Source organism: Haemaphysalis longicornis, unplaced genomic scaffold (assembly GCF_048455015.1).
Source record: "Haemaphysalis longicornis isolate Haplotype H1 unplaced genomic scaffold, Haemaphysalis longicornis Haplotype H1 scaffold_13, whole genome shotgun sequence".
NCBI classification, from domain to species: domain Eukaryota; kingdom Metazoa; phylum Arthropoda; class Arachnida; order Ixodida; family Ixodidae; genus Haemaphysalis; species Haemaphysalis longicornis.
In genome coordinates, this window is record NW_027526233.1 from 74,068,311 (window position 1) to 74,087,709 (window position 19,399).

At 45.4% G+C, this 19,399-nt stretch overlaps 1 protein-coding gene across 2 annotated transcripts in view; it reads left to right on the forward strand.

Moving 5' to 3' along the window:
* Positions 1–19,399, forward strand: part of LOC144164348 (Kv channel-interacting protein 4-like) — a 560,797-nt gene that overhangs the window by 300,943 nt on the left and 240,455 nt on the right. The window contains exon 1 of one of the 2 annotated variants that reach the window (XM_077694862.1): positions 9,464–10,815. The exons of the other annotated variant lie outside the window; for it this stretch is intronic. Within the exon in view, the coding sequence (XP_077550988.1) occupies positions 10,758–10,815 (58 nt within the window). The 5' untranslated portion in view covers positions 9,464–10,757. Of the gene's footprint in view, positions 1–9,463; positions 10,816–19,399 lie in introns of those variants that run through there. 2 annotated transcript variants of the gene reach the window in all.

Consider the following 19,399-nt stretch of genomic DNA (forward strand, 5'->3'; position numbering starts at 1 on the left):
ATGTAAGAGTGGATGTGTGACGAGGGAACGCGAGTGGGCTGTTTACACTGCGGTAGGACCGGTCTGTATCAAAGCAATAGAGAGTTTTAGCAGTCCGTCTGTTCCATCGGGTACGTAGTCACCGTGTTGAGCGCGACCCGTCTGGGAACTTCGGCATTCGCTGCGGTAGGGGGATTAGTTAGGCGGGTCGGCATTCGGCATGTCCGCGCATTCGTCACGGTGGGTGCGCCTCGTCACCCTTCCTCCTCGCCTTTCCGCGCGCGCAGGCGTCTTCAGGTCCCGCTCAACACGGTAACTATGTATATGACGGAACAGACGGACTGCTAAAACTCTCTAAAGCCCATAAAACCTTGCCATTGTTTTTCAAGGAGGGCAAGGGTAGCACCGAAAGAGATTGTTATGTGTCTGAAATAAAAAATGCCGGCATTGCGTAAATAAATATCCGCCTTCGTGGATGCTACGTTGGTCTACGCGTGCACGAAGACGCTCCCGCGCTATATGAAGCTCGGACACGCTATCAGTCATTTTGTCACGCGGGGTCGCCTTAACTGAAAGGACATAAGAAAATATTGACAATGTATATTCCCCAGGCAGCCGTGAGAATTGCGTTCCCAAACATATCACGGCAGTCGCCTGTGGCCGTGACCAGCTATGCACGGCAATTCGAGCACAGTTGGGTGAAATATACTGCTAACAACTACTCTGCCGACTTCTTCGAAGGCCTTGTGGTGTAGTAACCGTTTTCAGATGGGAAGACTTCAGTGCTAAGTCAAAATAGGGACACATTTTTCCGTCTTTCAGAATTTTACAATTTTTCATTCATCGGGTTTTCCTAGAGAATTTTTGCAGAAGAGTTATCCTTGCAAGTATCGTTCAACCAATGCGCAGGACTTCTACTAGGAGTTGCTTGATATAAATAGGTTGTTTTTATTGCAGTTGGGCTATAGGTTTGGTTAGGTTACGTTTGGTTTGAGTAGGGTAGACTTGATTGGGTTACGTAAGGTTTTGAACAAAATATTTCCTTTTAAGAAACAGCCATAAAAGCTTTCCTTAGGCAATTCCCGCGGCTGCCGTGAGAATATACACAAAGGAGAATATTTCCAGGCTGTTCTTCAAACTTTAAAACAGACGTCAGGGAGGAAGCGTGTACTTTGATGTCCGGAGTAGTAAAGGACGTGACATTGCGGGGAGCCCTGCCGTTGGGCCTGCACCAGTGCGCGACAGCCCTGCTTCACTTGCTTGTGTTCATCATGACGCAACAGCCTCCAGGTCCTTGCGAAATCGAGCTGCAGGGAGTAAAATTAAAATCTCCTATGCGTCGTTTAAATGGCGATTTCATCCTTCGCCTGCGCAAACAGGCTTCGAAAGCCGAGCGATCATCGGGCTTTTGTCGGTTGTAAACTCGCTAATAGGGTCAAGTGCAATTTTTAAGTGACTGTTAAAAACAAAAACCTTGTTAATTTTTATGGTTTCAATATCTGAACACAACTTCGAAATTTTAAAACGAACGTATAAAAGTAAGGCTTTTAAGAACGACAGGAGACGAATGAATGCCGACCCAGCGGTCAATACATTGCTCTGCCCATATGGGCGCTCATAGATAATTGTGCGATTGAGGCCCGCCGAAAATGGGGGACACCACTAAGCATGATGGACAATCACAAAGCTGCTTCTGGTTCTCTTTAATCCCACCTTTTGATGCTAGCAGGCCGTGCGGATAGCTCAGGTTTTACTATTTCACTATTGACATAATTACTTGCGTTTTGAACTATGGGAATGAGGAGTTTGTTGAAACTATAGATCTTTTTTTTTTTTGCAATGTTAAAACACAACTTCCTGCGGAGCAGGTAGGGGGTTGAGCTAACCCTTTCGGCCCTGATTGTTTATTTGAAGCAAAATAGTGTTTTCTGCGTTATTTCCTAAATTTTATGGTCCCATAAACCCACAAACGAAAAATAGAGCTGGAAATAAAAGTAACAATAGATTTATTAATCAGGCAAATTATTGTGACATTTGTTGTTGTTGTTGTTGTTGGGAAACGTTTATTCAGAAAAAGGGAGAAGGGAGGGGGAGAGACAGAGTTAGGAGCGGTGGGTGACCATCCTATTCCGGTAGGCCGCGTAGGGTCACCGCCGCCTTCGCCCGAGAGATCAGGGCTTCCTGGTCCTCGAGCTGGCAACTGCGCAACGCGCTCTCCCATCGCTCTACAGAAGGGGGAACGGGTGGTTGGGGGTTCAGTGGGCAGACCCAGACAAGGTGCAGGGTCGTTTTGGGAGTATCGCAGCGTGAGCAGTTGGGTGCATAGCAGGTGGGGGAGATGCGGTGGAGGGCGACGTGGCTGTGGTATGTGTGAGTTTGAAGTCTTCGCCAGATGTGGGCGTCGGGAACGGAGAGCGAAGGGGGAGGAGCGGGATAAGTACGTCGGGAGGCCCTGTAGTAGTACAGGATGTCGGTGTAGGTTTGTTGGAGAGGGGCCAGGGCGGGGGGAGCATGGTCTAGGTTCGGGCGGCAGGCCTCGCCTGGGAGGGCCCGGGTGAGAAGATCGCGGGCCGTGGCGTGAGCCACTTCGCAGTGATTCACTGCCCTTTACACCGACTCCACTCCCTACCCCCGACAACGAACACACGTAGCCGCCGTAGTGCGCTCCGACGCCACCACCCTCGTTGCTTCCAGCATGCAGACAGCATCAACGAGCACGGCAGAAGAAGCCGCTATAGCCCTCTCCCTCGCTCACGCTACGACTCCAACTGTCCCGGTGCTCACGGACTCTCAAGCCACCTGCCGCCGCTACGCTCAATGCAGAGTTTCCACCCTGGCACTCCACATCCTGTCCCAACGCCGCACTCTACCGTTAACCCGCATCGTGTGGACACCAAGCCACACACCCCTCCCTGGGAACGAATTATGGCATTTGGCAATTAAAAATTTTGTGTAGCCCAGTGACGTCACATTTGCGCATTTTCCTGAATGTTATGACTATATGAAACCACAAACGAAAATTCAGCTTCGTATTGGACATATTTATAGATTTACAAGCTTGGGAATAAAACTGAGACCGCCATTTTTCCACTCTCAGTGTGGTAATTTCGACTTCACCGGAGCTTTTTCTTTTTTGAGCGAGTAGCTCCACTAAAATGAAACAACAGTGTTATCTATCGCAATAATCATCATTGAAGGACAATTCCCGAAAAAAACTAGCAGTTTTAGTTTCGTTCTCTATGCGCTAGAGGAACTACAATGTGATGGCGTCAATTGACGCCACCAGGGCTGAGAGGGTTAGTTGTGGAAGGATACATCTGACAAATGGAATCAGGATGTTTGCTGTAGGGCTATTGTCTCCACCAACGTTGCAGAACGGTCTGGCTGCACAACTTCATTTGAAGGGCCGAAGGAAAAAAATTACCATATTTGCACAGGCAGCCAACTCAAGGTTTGTGCTCAATCAAAATATTAACCACCAAAAAAACATAAGCAGTACCGAAAATCACTTTAAAGTATTTATTATTTCAGATTTTAGTTTCTTTTAACCTTCGCGTGTTTACTTGTTTTTATCCGGTGCGTCAGACAATGCACTCACACATCTGACGTCCATATTTTTCTTCTCTCTAGTTTATATCTTAGCGCTGTTCATTTTTTCATCATTTCGCCTCGCTCCAACACTCTAAACTTTTTTCGTCCCACATACTCCATAGAGGTTCTTTTTCGCCTGTCCTCTAGTGTTCCTCCTTGTAGGACTTTTTATACTACATGGAACAGGGAGGTTTTGTTTACCTCCTCAAAACAGGGCGTTTTTATGTGATAGAAAAGAGGTATTTAGGGAGTGTTGAGAAATGTTCGGGAGAGTTTAAGGAGGACAAAATGGAGTATTCTTTACTTCCTAAAGGGCGTTTTTAAGAGATGTTTATGGAGTTTTCAGGCGGTTGAATAGGAGCCTATTATAGCTCCCTTGGGAAGTACTTATGTTAGTTCAGGGGCGTTTTTAGGAGGTTCAAGGAAAGCATTCACTTATTTTGCATAGAGTTTTACGAAAGCTTGGGAAGTTTTGTAGGCCTTCCAAAAGGAGGTTTTCAAGGCCACAAGGGAGAATTTTTAGTTCCCTGCAGGAGTACTGATTTCACACGGTTTTTCTCGGTTTCAGTTTTATTTCAAACGACCTTTCGCAGACAAGTTTACGTGGTACATGGTGTGCACAAGGAGGTTCCGAAATAAGAACTTAGGGCGACCTCCTATAAGAAAGCACAAATGGTACATTGCTAAATAACACGCCAGTTAGGAATGGAAGACAGCAATACTATGCTAGTTGAATAAACCGTAGAAACAATATTACTACAAGAACTGGAAATACGCGAAAAACAGATAGGCACAAACACAACCGCATGGTAAGTGAAATCATTATATAATACTAGCGGATCGAGAACGCGTCGGTACTTATCAGAACTTATCAGAACGCACCAGTACTCAGTACAGAAAGTGAAAAAAAAAAAAAAATGATTCCAGTGGTTTACAACAACAAAAAAAGTTTTCAGTTGGTGGTGATATGAGCGAGAGCAGTGTGCTAGTTGAACAAATTGTAGAAACAATATTAATACAACAACTGGAAATACGCGAAAAACAGATAAGCACAAACACAACCGCATGTAAGTGAAATCATTATATAATACTAGAGGATCTAGAACGCGTCAGTACTAATCACAACTTATCAGTGCGCATCCGTACTCAGTACACAAAGTGAAGAAAAAAAATTGTTGCAGTGGTTTACAACAACAAAACAATTTTTCAATTGGTGGTGAAATGAGCGAGAGCTGTGCAGAGATTTAATATTGAAAGGTAACGAGCACTTTCTAGGTGGTAAAGGCACAAGAGATAAATGACGCAGGAGGCAGACAACAGTGAGATGGCTATGGATAAATGAGTAATATGAAGAACAAAAAATATGCTACGGAAAATACCAGTGCGCTTTGATAAAGACACAAATGCGCCAAGAAACGTGACCGAGTCTGACGGGTTAATTGCAATGATATAGAACAGAATGGGTGCTAACGCGACAGCGTCTTTAGAGTGAGAACAAAAAGCCATGAAATTCATGTTTTTCGGATAATTTTTAGTTGATTCATTTCGCACCTGTTGCCAACATTATTTAAATAATTGTTTCATGGTAAATTAGTTTGTTAAAATTATTGCTTCACTAAAAGATAGCTGTGTTATCAGCATACAGACTGGCCCATCAAATGACCCCTTTTCAGTAAAAAAAAAAGAAAAAAGAAAAAGTCAGAAACATAATACGGAATTATTTTTGACCACTATCCAATGATTACAGGATTGAAAACAAATCAAATATTAGTGAGCGATATTGATGCAACAAAAGTTCAGTAGTTCTAAATCCTTCACACGTGGTTTGGTGCTGGCAATGTCCAAAATGGCATGTTCCACAAACGTTAGAGCTCTGTGTGCCTTCTTGGGATATTGAATTTTGAAAACCCAGCACGATGCAAACAGACTAGACAGTCCTCCCAGTAAAGAAGATGCAGTCAAGACACGCTGGCCATCGATATGGAGGCTAACTTCCCCGTTCACGGAATGCAGGCAGGGAGTCAAAGGAACATCTGCCTGAAAAAGCAAAAAAATAAAAAAAAATGCCCCACATGTAAAATTCTTACTCATTTCAATACTCCTTCTTACCCACCAGAGCGGTAAGAATGAGTCAGAACCTTGAACGAAAACAACACAAAGGCTTATATTTGGACAGGCAAAACACGGTACAAGCACGAGGACAGGAACGTAAGCGAGAGGTAACTTACTATGAATACAAACGCCAGCAACAGTTGAAATACAAAATGTACAATCAGGAGCGTTAACAAATAGATATTGCAAAGTAGAGCAGTTAACTAAAAAGAACAGGAACAGTTCGATGCATATGAGAGACAGAGTCCCACAATATTCACCGACCGGGCCAGATGATGCACCGCTGTGGGAGGCGATTCGGCTACCTGTGAACGACGCCCAAACGTAGCTAACTTGCTTCGGTGCGAGTCTCTTTTTTATAACTGCGCACTTCGCGGAGATAAAGGGCACAACCCGCAACGCGCCCGACGCCGACGAGCGCACCACTTGCCTTTTTCTCCCTTCTAGAATCATCCACACGCCTTAGCACTGGCAAAGCTACTCTCGCCCCATCGAAAGAACTGTGCTTCGGGGAAAGCTGAGCGGCGGAGTTTTTATTTTGGTACTTTCTTGCCGGCGAGCCGGCGAGTGGTCGCGTTACCGCCGCTTTGTTTGAGAAATTCCAGCGTTTCCTCGGGGCGAATAGGAGTGAACTGAATTGAAAGGAAGCCGTCCAGTGGCCCCTAAACAGTTTTAATACCATAAGTCTAGCGGTCGATGAAAGCCAAGACTGGGAAAAGAGAAAACTATTTTGAGAAAGTCCTTAAATCATCTGATGGGCAAAGAGCAGTAATTTTTGGGTAAGGTGCCTTGCGACCCCGTAATCTAAGTACTGAATATGTTAGTGGACTACGCTCTGCAAGCATTTATATTTCGAAAAATGTAAAAAAAATACTTGCAGCTGCCCGTTAAACCCGCACGTCTTATGTGACGCTGGTCTTCCGATGCTAGCAATAAAAGCACCTCTTCCCAACCCAGCATTTGAATTCGGCAACGAAGAGCGCCATAGCCGGCCGCCTGGTATCAACCTTAGCAGAAAAAATTATAGCAGAAATACAGGGAATCGCACGTTTATTCTTTGCGAATCGCAAAGTCGCACAGTATCCAGCTCCAATCAAATGAACGAGTAATAATAGGAAGTCCTACTGGTTCCCGTAACGTCGCCACACCTGAGGGACGGCTTGTTTGCTCGCGAGTTAAATGTCTATATTTCCCTATGTAGTGCTTTCGTTTACACGGTTAGCATGTTGGATTGAGAATACCCAGAATATTGAAGCGTGAATAGGCAGGGTGTTACGCTTGTTCTAATATCTTTTGCACCGTTCTTAGTGCGCTACACTACTGTGCAGATATATAGCCAATTGTTGTAGAGGGCTAACTGAGTTATGGAGGGCTGATTGCAGAGACAGAGAATTGACTTTACCCTCTTATATTACACTCCAGGCGCACAAAGAGATAAAAAAGCGCAATTTACCTCACATGGACAAAGTTGCCCAATGCATTAAAAACAAAAAAAAAGCTTTACTACCAAGCCACTCCTAACCAAATTTGCACAGGGGGAGCTCTGTTTTTGGCTTGTCTGGGGCAGTTTGCTTTCCTTGACTTCAAATGGCCCTTACAGTTCCAACGATGGCCTTTGAAGCTTTAATAAAGAAACTGCACTTGCCCATTGTGGGTTGTCCTGCTCCCTACTGGAGTTCATACATACGAACAAAAACTGTATAGTGGTATTAACAGCAAGCAGCTTTAGCGGAGCTGCTGCAACTCCGGCATTACCCGCCGCGGTGGCTCAGTGGCTAAGGCGTTGCGCTGCTGAGCACGAGGGGATGGGTTGGATTCCCGGCCGCGGCAGCCGCTTTTCTGATGGAGGCGAAAAGCAAAAACGCCCGTGTGTACGAGATTTCGGCGCACGTTAAAGATCCCCAGGTGGTCAAAATTAATCCGGAGCCCTCCACTACGGCGCGCCTCATCGCCTGCGTTACGTCGGCGCGTTAAACCCTACAATCAATCATCAACTCCGGCATTAGGACTGCTGGGGCTATTCGATCGTCAGCTCTGACAAGTGCGTTTTATTACAGTGTCACCTTCTGTTAGGCTTCATTTATCAGCGCAATTTATTTGGCAACTAGCTAAATTTAAAGAGTTTTTGTCATAGCGCCGCCAGAGATTGCCTAACAAATAGGGCCACTGAATTTCACCTCCGTATTCCCCAACGCCTTCGCAACAGTCGTCTTCATTGGCGTCAGGCTATGTTCAGACTACCAACGCAAAATCAATATCGGAGTCTAAGGACGTTAAGAAACGGCACTTTACGCAGTTCGGTTGGCTGACACGTGAAATGACATAATTCTTTAAAGTTGTTACGACCGTTGCGGCAACAGTCTGAACTCGGCCTAAGAAGCGTACGAACTCGTGTAGAAGCGTTAAATTTAAAGAATCATTTTATTTGTCCGGATGTTCATCAACGCATTTTTATTGCCAAAATAGGGCAAAATAAAAGGTAATCGCATTTTCAAAAAATGCGTCAACACGAAATAGCAGGGTTGATCATAAAGGAGCCCATGCAACAACTTCTACTCTGCGGCTGATTACCCGCAAAAGCTTGGGACAAGTTCGTTCATTTTGAAGAAGAGAGCATCATCACAATGTTTAATTTTTGGGCACATCGGTTTCATTCACGTTTAAAGACTGTAATGCACTACCCCACGAGGCACAAGCCAACGTAATTCCAGTAGAATCTTCACTCCTGCTCACGGTCTCGTAAGAGCTGGAGGAAGAGGCCGCCACTAGCCCAGCAGGCGTGAAGTGGGAGAACTTGTGCAAAGTGAATACTTGGCCTGTACATTAGAATGGTGCATAGTAAACGGACACACGCCAATTCGGTTGTAAAACGTTGAGTTGGAGGGAGGCACATTCTATTTGCTACGAGAAAATGTGTTGACGTATCGTCTTCTTCGCTCAATAGCACCGCAGAACATAGCTCACCTTACTGCAGACGCGAACTTGGTGTCCGAATAGCGCCAAGTTCTTGACAGCCATTCTCGCTTTAGAAAATGTTAGCGTCAGAGTGATTCAGTTGCGTAAAATTGGTGTGCCGCAGGCGCCCCCATTCAGTTGCAATCAACTGTAAATTTTGATCTCCTCAAGCAAGCCGACGCTGTCATTTAGGATAATGTTTTTGGCAAGCATTATTTTTCAGGATTGGGGCTATAGGCTTTTTGGCTCACACACACCCGCACACCAAAGCTATGACTGTAGTCGTTTTGAATACTATTAAAGAAACTCTTGCATGACTCGAACATTCCGCCGTAGATATACCATGGAGGTGATACTTTACTATGTCAATTAAGGGCTAAATAAAATCAATAAAACATGGTATAGATGCGGAAGATTCCGGCGCATAAAGCATCTTATTACTTACTGGTGCAGACGCCGAATAATCCCGTTGTCATATTTCCCGCGCTTTCGCTGCGCACGAGGCAAACATCCCCAAAACGCCATCGATGTCATGCCACTCACGTGACGGTATTTCGTTGCGACGTCACGGTGACGTAATGGTTCCAGCGCTGCTCCGAATCGAAACAGCTCTCGAGCCTCCCAAATCAGGGCATCCTCTCTCTCTTCCCCCGGCCGCTTTGCCTCCTGCGGCGCTTTCCCGGTGTCCGGATACCGAGGGAGCGCGGACTAGGAGGGAAAAAAAATGCGCGCGAAAGGCGAGCAGCTTGCCGCGGAGCGCGGCGGGCCAATAGGAAGCCCGCGACCGTCGTCCTTTCTTTAAGCCTCGTTCAATCCCGCGCTTGAAAGTAGGCGAAGCAGAACAGCCGTTCTGCAGCCCCTCTGGCGCAAAACGGGGCTACTGATTTTGTAAATCCGGCTTCCTCCCGCTGCTTCCTACTGACACATTGCTCGTGAATCCTGCGTTTCCGATCGAACCATCCGCCAGTGGCTTTGGTGACCGCGAAGCCATCGTGGCAGCCGGCAGGCGGTCGTCTGCTACGGGGCAGCGCGGGCGATGCTGCGAGCACAGCCGGCGGCACCCTCGCTCGCTGCAGCAGGTTCGTCCTGATCGCTTTCCCGGTGGGCTGCGAAGGGGAGCGGACATTCCTTTGTCATCGTTCTCTTCTTCCCACCGCCACACGCCTGAGCAGCCCTGTCAAGAGTAGGAGCACGAGGACAGCGGGAACGCTCTTGCCCCTTTCATTCTCTCCCACGTGTGCCGCAGCTTCCGAAGCGGAACCCACTGGATCCAGCCAGAACCAGCCTGGTCGTTGTCGGAACCTGAGAACCGAAGTAGAGCATCCACCGTTACACACAACCGGAGGAAACTGTGTTGAGCCTCAGCGTGGGCTTCACTGCATCCCAAGTGCCATCGTAACCACCTTCCTCCAACTGTCAAGTTTATTTCAAGGCGCTGTGCACATATCAACCTCTTAGCCAAGTCTGTGCTGTCTCAACCCGTGTTGCGCGTACGGCTGTTTGCAAACAAGAAATATCGTGGTGCCCCAGACATATCGTTTTACCGAGCAAAATGTTATTTTTTGGTAATAGTGTCTACATCCAATCTGCCACAAGTACCTACGATTACCTTTACTGCACAAAGTGACCTCTACACTTCCCGCCTGAAACTATTTCAAGATCACAGTGCTTGCTGGTTTTGGCGCACGAATTTGACAGAGTGTGCCCCACTGTCATGGTGCCTGCATCCTTCAGAATTTAAAGAGATCTGGTGACCGGTGCTTCAATATTCTGGGAGCCTTTAATAATAGCATATCAAGTTAAGCAACCTTTGTCATGGGCACTGTGCAAGACTTTCGCTGGTGTGATTGAAGAAAAATCGTTCTGGTAACGACGTCAGTTGCCCCCTTAGAGTACCTGACGCATTCGATCGTCAAACAGGCACCTGTGTTCGTTGTTTTTCTTTTACTGAACTTTGGCTACGTGCTATAGTCTCTACGCTCTCTCCCAAAATCGGTCTTCTGCATTATATATAAGCCACCTGTACAAGACCCATCGTATTGTCAGCGTGTCAACTGTATTCAACGTCAGCGACTTGACATTGCTCAACCAAGAAGTGACCGTACTTACGTGCCGCCAACATGATTGGGATGCGAACAATAATCAACCAGCTGGGGATGATGGGCAAGGTGACGAAAGGTGAGATCCTGCAGGCCACTTGTCATTCACCGTAATGTACGTCTCTATAAAGTCACGCGGTGAGAGTATATGCGAGGAACCTGTAATCGCGTATTTCCGCAGCAGATTCATAGAAATTTGTTTTTATTGACATGGCGGCAAGCAGCTGCGTTTGCAACTATTTTGTATCGTGTTTCTCGGGTTGCTCCCGACACCTTTGCAAGGAATCGTATATTGCCGTCATTATAATCAGAAACCAACTTTTTAATATTATTCCAGTTAATTTGGTTTCAGGCCCATCATCGTGGTTTTGGTTTCGAAGTGTTGCATACTACCTTTCGTGAAGCTGTTCTGTCAGTTCAGTCGTGAGAGCGCTCACAATGTAATCCTCAACTAATTGACCGTGAACTGTTCGCCAAATATTTATCCAGAAAAACAAGAACGGCAAAAAACGCGGCGTCCTCTGCATTATATTGGCGCTCATATGTCTCTTTATGAAAACTGTGTTTCTATAAGAGAAGTTACGTTTCCCAAGCCATGAACAGAATTAAAAAGAACAGTGAGTGAAGGTGGGCACGGTACTGATTAAACTTCGTAATGACGCGGATTAGTCCTAAATGAGCCGAACAACTTGTGGTGTATGCTGAAACACAAAATATGTCCCCCGAAAATTTGACAATCATTCGAAACCTTATGCACCCTAAATATCACCAGACACTGTGCTACCATTTTTTGGGTACAGAACACAGGATAAATGGAGCTTCCTTAATATGTTGGTAATGGCCGAATGACCTTATTCAACTACACTGGCTTTGTGATGTCTGCGATTCGTACATTTTGCGCTTCATTCTTGTGCGTCAGCACTTTTATTAGTGAACACCACTCCCACACCCTATATTGACGAAATTGTGACGTAAACAGATTTAACATGTCTCAAAGACGTGTTTGTACAGACGACACTGCATTCACATTTCCAAACCCAATAAATAAATCGAATGAAGAAATTCTTGATCAATTAGGCGGGAGAACGCATTCCCATACAGTATAGCTAGTCTACCTGGTCAATATGAAATAAATTCTCGATTTGGAGATTCACGTAATAGAATTGCCACCTCGAACCAGAAACGGAGGCCGTTAAGCAAACAACTGCGCAGATTTAGCAATACATTTTGAAATTACTAAGTTAAGCGGTGTTTTCTTACGCCTTCAGGTAATCAGAGAAAAAGGCCGGGTTCACACGGTTGCCGTAATTGTCGTATTATCTTTAAATAATGACGTCATTTGACGTCTCAGCCAACCGAACTGCGTGAAACGCCATTTTTTTATGCCCATAGCTCGCGATATGGCTGTTACGTCGGTAATATGAACATAGCCTAATAGTTCTGTGGGTCCTTATGCAACGCTTGCTTTTGAGGGGTTTTGTGAGAGTTGCGATTTATACGTCGTACGCCACGAATTATTCGGAGTACCGCTTTGACAGGTTCGCTTGAGATAGCCCAACAGAATACACAAAAACTGCTCCAAAATATTTAAAATCAGTCAGCCCTAATAGGAATGGAATGTAGGGTGCTAGGTGTAGTAAAATGTGTATATAAATAAATACGGCTGCTCCCGACCGCGGCACCGAAGTGTATAACGCGATGGAAAGTGTTCCCTTTATCTGTCGGTGTTCTCTTTATTTGAGTGGCCTTCCATTGTCGACGTTATTTAGCGTAGCCACAACTCACTTTATGCAATCCACAGCTGGCGTGACTTAACTGTCTTATCGCAAACTAAGCACAGCCACCGCGAAGATGCACGACGCGATGTTTTTACTGCGACATCCAATGCACAAAGAAATCGTGCAAAGGGCTGCGGTAAACCCGATACCGCACTCTTGTTCCTTACTTGCGTTTCACTCCGATGCTATTAATAGTTTCACGCTTTGCAATTCAGGATTCGGTGGATGTTTTTCTGCGCTGCAACTGCATTTGTTTTGGCAGGTTCGTGACTTTTTGTGGACGCACATTTCTAAGCGATAAATATTATTATATGGATGGCGAGTAGCTTGCAAAGCGGATGACGAGTTGCTTTCGTTCACTAACCATGAAACAAGATACGCTCGTTTTCTGTTACTTAAACGCATAGGCTTGGATAACATTAAAACACTAAGATATTTTAGCCTCACTTCGACAACGAGTAGAATCTAACTCGTTTGTGGGGCTGAGACCACGGCGATTCTATTCCCGAGCGCGGCGGCCGCATTTCAGACGAACGCGAAAAGCGAACACGCCTTCGAATAAACATTTCCGCGAAGGTTAAACATCCTCAGGTAATCAAGATTGATCCGTAGCCCTCGTCAACAGCGCTCCTTTTACCTCAGTTGTAGCTTCGGTGTGCCAAAATTTTAATTTCGTTTTTGGGAACCATATGGCTGCTTGAGCCCAGTCCACCCCTAATTGTTTTACAATTCACCCATTCCCTTCTAGCGCATAGGGCAATTTCTGCTTAGTAAGCAGGCTAAAAATGTTTCCCTGATAAGCACCCACGCTTCATTTGCGCGGACATACACGCGCGAGCACTTACAACTTAGTATGGGCGGGAAAATAAATTTTGACCTTTCCTTTGTTTAATCGCTTGCCGTTTTGACGCCGCCATTCCGGCGGCAGGCCCGGCGGCAGGCCCTAACCGTTTTTTTGCCGCTTTTCCCATTTATCTCTAAGTGGAGCGCGTTAGGAGGCGCCAGAACCCACGGCAAAAGGATTCGCTATCTTGGTGTCTGTAGCGCAAACTCGGCGTCTGGCTCCGCACTTTAGGCGCGAACGCACATGAACCTGGAAGCCTGGCGTGCAAGCCTGGCTGACGACGGGTGTCGCCGCGGTGTCTCAGTTTCGAAGGCGTTGTGCGCACGAGGTCGCAGGTTCGATTCCCAACCGCGGCAGCCGGTTTTCTGGTGGAGGCGAAAAGCAAAAGCGCCCGTGTGTTCGCGATTTCGGCGCACGTTAAAGATCCCCAGTTGGTCAAAATTAATCCGTAGCCTTCCACTACGGCGCGCTTCATCGCCTGCGTTGCGTCGGTGCGTTAAACCCTACAATCAATCAATCAATCAATCAATCAATCAATCAATCAATCAATCAATCAATCAATCAATCAATCAATCAATCAATCAATCAATCAATCAATCAACCGATGCCGGGTGCTCTTCATTAGGAGCACGCTCACGTGCGCTCCGTCTTTTTTCTTGGTGTTTTTCTGCTAACGCTTTACGGCGAAAGTAACCGTTTAAACAGCTCCACTGTTAACAAACTAGTAAATACAAAATTTAATTAACATCTCGAAAAAATATCAGGGGTACGCATTCAACATTCTAAGAATGTAAAGGTGAAGGCCTAGCTGGACTTTCTGCTTATGTGCTATTGATCTTTCTCTCAGACTTTGTTGCCGCACGCGTCACCTCTTGTCCAGACCTGCAAAGCTCGTTTCGCTAGGCTCGCCATCGTCTGCACCGCGGCTCATTATTGCAGCTATGACAGCACCCTACCCTCCTCCAACACCATTGTCTCGCCTCTCTTTCTCATTCGATAGGCACAACGTATGGCCCGTGGGTTACTCCAACCAATTATTAACGAATACGCGGCATTTCACATACTTCCAGAATTTAAAATAACCAGTCGGGTCCCAAAAATCGTTCTTTTCGGTAAGAGATCGTTAACCGGAACGCCCGCATTGCTAGGGCAATGTTAATCACGTAACGTTTTCCTGCATTTAGCGGCGACCGATCTACGGTGGCGCCGCTATTCACATGCCATCGCATCACTTTATTACTTAAAGACCCCCTACAGGGGGTATTACATATGGGGTGGGAAGCAAATACAACAAATGCAATACCTATGCAGGATGGGTATAAATGCAAACAAAGGTAACAACTTGCAGAAAAAAAAATGAAAATAAATAGGGAAGCGAGAATCAGGGGTACAAGAAATACCACGCTTGAGTATTCACTATGCAAGGAAGAGGGTGACATTTTGTGAAAATTTTGAGTGGCACGTAGTGGCGGCAAGCTCAGTGGAAAGGACATTCCAGTCGGAGGCTGCGCGAAAAAAGATTGAGGCAGCAAATGTCATGGTATGGGCATGTGGTCGGGCGACATGAAAAGAATGACCGGTGCCGCGAGATATGCGGGAAGGAGGCAAGATATAGGGTGGTTTGCACAGTGTACTGTGATAGAACTTGTTGAACAAAATCAGGCTGGCAATGCGGCGACGAATGTTATGGTTTAAAAGACCAAATTCTTGTTTAAGGGATGAAACGCTTATGCGGTATGAATATGAGGAATAAATGAATCTAGCTGCTGGATTCTGGACGGATTCAAGTGCGTCGGTTAACTATGCTTGATGAGGGCTCCAGATAGGCCACGCGTATACAAGTTGAGAGATAATTAAAAATGTGTATGCTAGCAGTTTTACATGCGGGGGCGCATGACGTAGGTGTCGTTATAAAAAACCAAGCGATCTGTTTGCTGATGAAATGACGTTGAAAATATGCGCGCGCCATGTAAAACCGTTGCTTAAAGTGACTCCCAAGTATTAGTAATTGCTGCCATTTTCCACCGGAACGTTACCGATTTTATAAGGGGGCTTTGGCGACGTTGGAAAGAGAGGGATTTGCATTTTCGTCGGGTATAATTTGGTGAGCCACCGATTGTACCAGTCCAGCACATGGCTAATATCATCTTGCAATGCGACTTGAGCAGATGTGCTAGTAATGGTACGGTATAAAACACAATCGTCTGCGAACATACAATTATTGCTTGTTGGAGGCGCACACATAACACCGTTTCTCCTTTTCTGAACAATAAGACCCAACTAGCCCAGCAATTCACTCTCTTGAAATATTGCTGCATAAATGTAGAGGTAGGTCGTTGATGTATATTAGGAACAATAAGGGGCCGAGAACAGATCTTTGAGGGACGCCTGATGTTACTGCCAGAGGGTAAGAGTTATGCCCATTAACTGTAACAAATTGGGAACGATTAGTAAGAAATTCTCGGATCCCAGTTAAAACTTTAGGGTCTAAGTTCAATTTCGAAAGTTTTAACAACAGACGGTTGTGGCGTACTTTGTCGAATGCTTTTGCAAAATAAAAAAAAAATGGCGTCAGTTTGTGCCTTATTGTCCACGTTAGTATGCGGGTCATGAAGGAATGGGGCAAGTTGTGTCTCACGCGAATTTTTTTTTTCTAAATCCGTGCTGTGCGGTATGAAAGAAATTATTGGAATCCTAGAAGTGCATGATTTCGGGGAAAATGACTTGCTCCATGAGCTTACAAGGCACCCTTGTTAAGGAAATGGGGCGATAATTGAGCGGACATGATTTATCACACTATTTGAAGACTGGAGTGACCTTTCCTAGCTTCCAATTTATTGGTAGTGTACCTGTTGATAGTGACTGACAGAATAACAGTGACAAATAAATAGCAGATATCTGTTTGGTATTTTTTAGAACTTTTCAGTTTATATCTTCTGATCCCGCTGAAGAAGACAGTTTTAGTTTGTCGATTCGGGATATTATTCCGACAGTGATGAAATCAACACTGGGCATTAGAGAGACAATGGTAGACGGGAAAATTGAAAGGAGGCTGTTAGATTCATTTGTAAATACCGAAGAGAAGGCTGTGTTGAATTATTCAGCGCATTCAGGATCTAATTTCTTCGCCCGAAGGAATATTCAAAATGATACCCGGTATTTTCTTGGGGTTAACCATTTCCCAAAGCTTCCTGGGGTTATTGACTAGAATTTTCGGAAGACCAGCATGAAAAAGGGTTCTTTTTGCGGTTCGAATGGCATTTTAAGAGATGGTTTCGGCTTCTTTGTACCTACCCCATGCGCTGGCGGTTGCTGCTACATTAGCCGTACGAAAAGGTGTTTTTTTTTTTCTTATTTTCAAGCCGTTTTAGAAGTTTGGAAAACCATGGTTTTTGATGATTCGAACGGAAGGTAGGACGGGGAATAAATGTGCTTGTTAGTTCCGTAATTTTTTGTTCGGAAATTTACCAGTTGTAGTTCACTGATCGTTCACACGCAGTCATTTCAAAATGGGGTAAGAATGCTTTGAGTTCACACACTATACGCCTCGAGCGCTCCCTGTAGGGGCGCCACTGAAATCCCCCTAGCGGCCCGTTTCGAAAGCATACGCGGGAGTCGCTGGCCCGCTCACCACTGTAGCCGTTGCTTTTGAGGCACGTTCGCGACCGATATTTTCCGTTTGTATGCGTTGGAAATGCATATTTATGTGGAGAAATCACTCTGTTCGCCAATGTGGTGTATTTACGAGAGTGTAAATGCTTCTGACGCGATGTTACTGTGGTACATTTTGTCCGCATAAGCGCCAGGTGTGTGTCACAGCCCGGCGTCGCGAAACCAGCCTATGCATGGAGCTGATTTGTAATTACACTGCCTTGAAATTTACTAACAGTACCACCGTAAGCAGCGTTCGTTCACATGCTCATGCTATCTATACACTACGACGTAAATCGGTTTCGTGTGCTTTCATAATCTAGCGGAGCACTCATACCTGACCTCCCCCCAGTTACGCTTCATATCTCGGATATTGATCACTACCCTGAACAAGCCAATTTGGCATAAATTGCACGGACATTCTACGCAATAAGGGCGATGAATAATGCAAAATTACATGCGGGAGTCAGCACAAAGAATTTACGGCTGGGTCGTCTTGTCGCGAGGTGAGCTTTCCCAAACAGTCATCGGTTACATATATCCCCCGCTTATATCCGAAGCAGTGACTAAACGGTTCTTCGAAACATCATCAAATGACACAGGGAGCCTGCAGAATTCAGCACAAAAGTGAAATCAGAGGGCCTTATCGATACCACACTGTTCCAACGACACCTTTAATCGCTTGTAAAATTCCGTACTGTATACTTCAAAAAAATGTGTCTGCCGAGTGATCTGCTGTTCGTTAAAGTCGAAAAACAAAATAAAGGTGAACGCTCAGCTTGTGTGTGATTACTAAAACGGTCATTCCTTGATTTAGCTCCGCATTTGTACACAACGACAGTTAAGCGCCCGCCTCCTCCACCTCCCTGTATTGGAAAATATCAGTGCATTTCGCATCTAGTTGGTCCAGTGAGTTCAACCTTGCTTAAAGTAAGACGAACGTCTCTAGGATTTCCGAAGCTGTACTGGGTTTTTTCATTCCCGCACGAGCTATTACATTGCTTCCGGACTTGACACACCATTTATTTTTCCGTGGTTTTATTAACTATCCTTGGTCCATGCTATGAGGCGGGAGTGGGCCCATATTAACGACCCACAGACTTGTAATATACTTAACATTATCGCGTGGCTTCTATTTCTATAAGGGCACAAGCTATTGTCAGGTATTAGGTAATCCCCTCCCCGAATGATATTTTTCTACCACATATATATTCAAAACAAGGCCGAATTCGTTGTCTGCGCTGCGAAACAATACCAACCTCTCACTGTGCCAATATTAGGACTATACGAGGCGTCAATAGAATTCACTTGCGCCTGAGATATTCGGAGGTGACAGTGGTGATATGCCGCTGCCGTCGCCGACGGCCGTAAGGGCGGCGAAAAAGCGCGCAGTACCGCGTCCCCGGTTAGCTCTTGTTGGCGTTCGTGCACTCTAATCAGGACGCAGCTGTTTTTTGAAGTGCCCTAAACGTACTATTTGCTTACAGACATCACCCTAACAAGATGTTCAGGGAGCGGAAAGGCAAAAAGAAGCTTAAGAGAACCAAAACATTGCATGAGCCGCTATCAGCTGGGCAGCGGACATCCCGTAAGCGCCGCGGAGAAGCGGCGCCAGGCGGCGGAGCGATCACGAAGCTCGAGGCGTATTGCGTTCTAGTCCCCCTTGTCGTATAGACATATAGTTTTATTGCGCACCTCCTCCCGTTATCGCGCCTGGCCTTATATCAGGCATTCAGATTTTTTTTTTATTTTTCTCACTCCCACCGCCTAAAAAGAGCATTTCTTCTCTAATCCTTGTGCACTAAGCGAGCCGACAGATTTCAGATGAACAAGTTCAGTAGTGCTTGCGGCAAGTCGCGCATTTTTGGCGCACACGGAATGCGAGCTTTTCGGTAACTTTCAATGTCATCTGGCTACTAAAGAAAGTTTACATATCTATCAACTCTTAAGCGAAAAATAGGGCAAATTTGGTTTTGTGTTTTCGTTTCCTAAATAAAAGCAACAAGCAAATTTAAACTTTATGCAGTACGCTGCAAAAACAAACAGTGAGCATTCATGTTTCTTTGCAGAAATTTATAATTATTCGGTAGTTTTTGAGTTACTGAGTATGTTTTTATAGTAATGGTTCGACGGCTTTTTCCGTGTGCGTGACCTGTACTAACATCCTTTGTATTGGTAAAATATGTGTGGAAATAATTGGTGAAGGAAATAATTTTGTTGTGTTCCCCCTTGCTTGGGCTAGTATCTGCAGGTAGCAAAAACTTTCTTAGGTTGTCACGCGCTAGGCTCATTTCAGGGTGATTTAGACTTTTTTCCGGCAATGGCGTAAAACAACTAAGGACTCGTGAGCGCCTAATAACAATAGTGAATGCGAAAGCAGTATTTTCCGA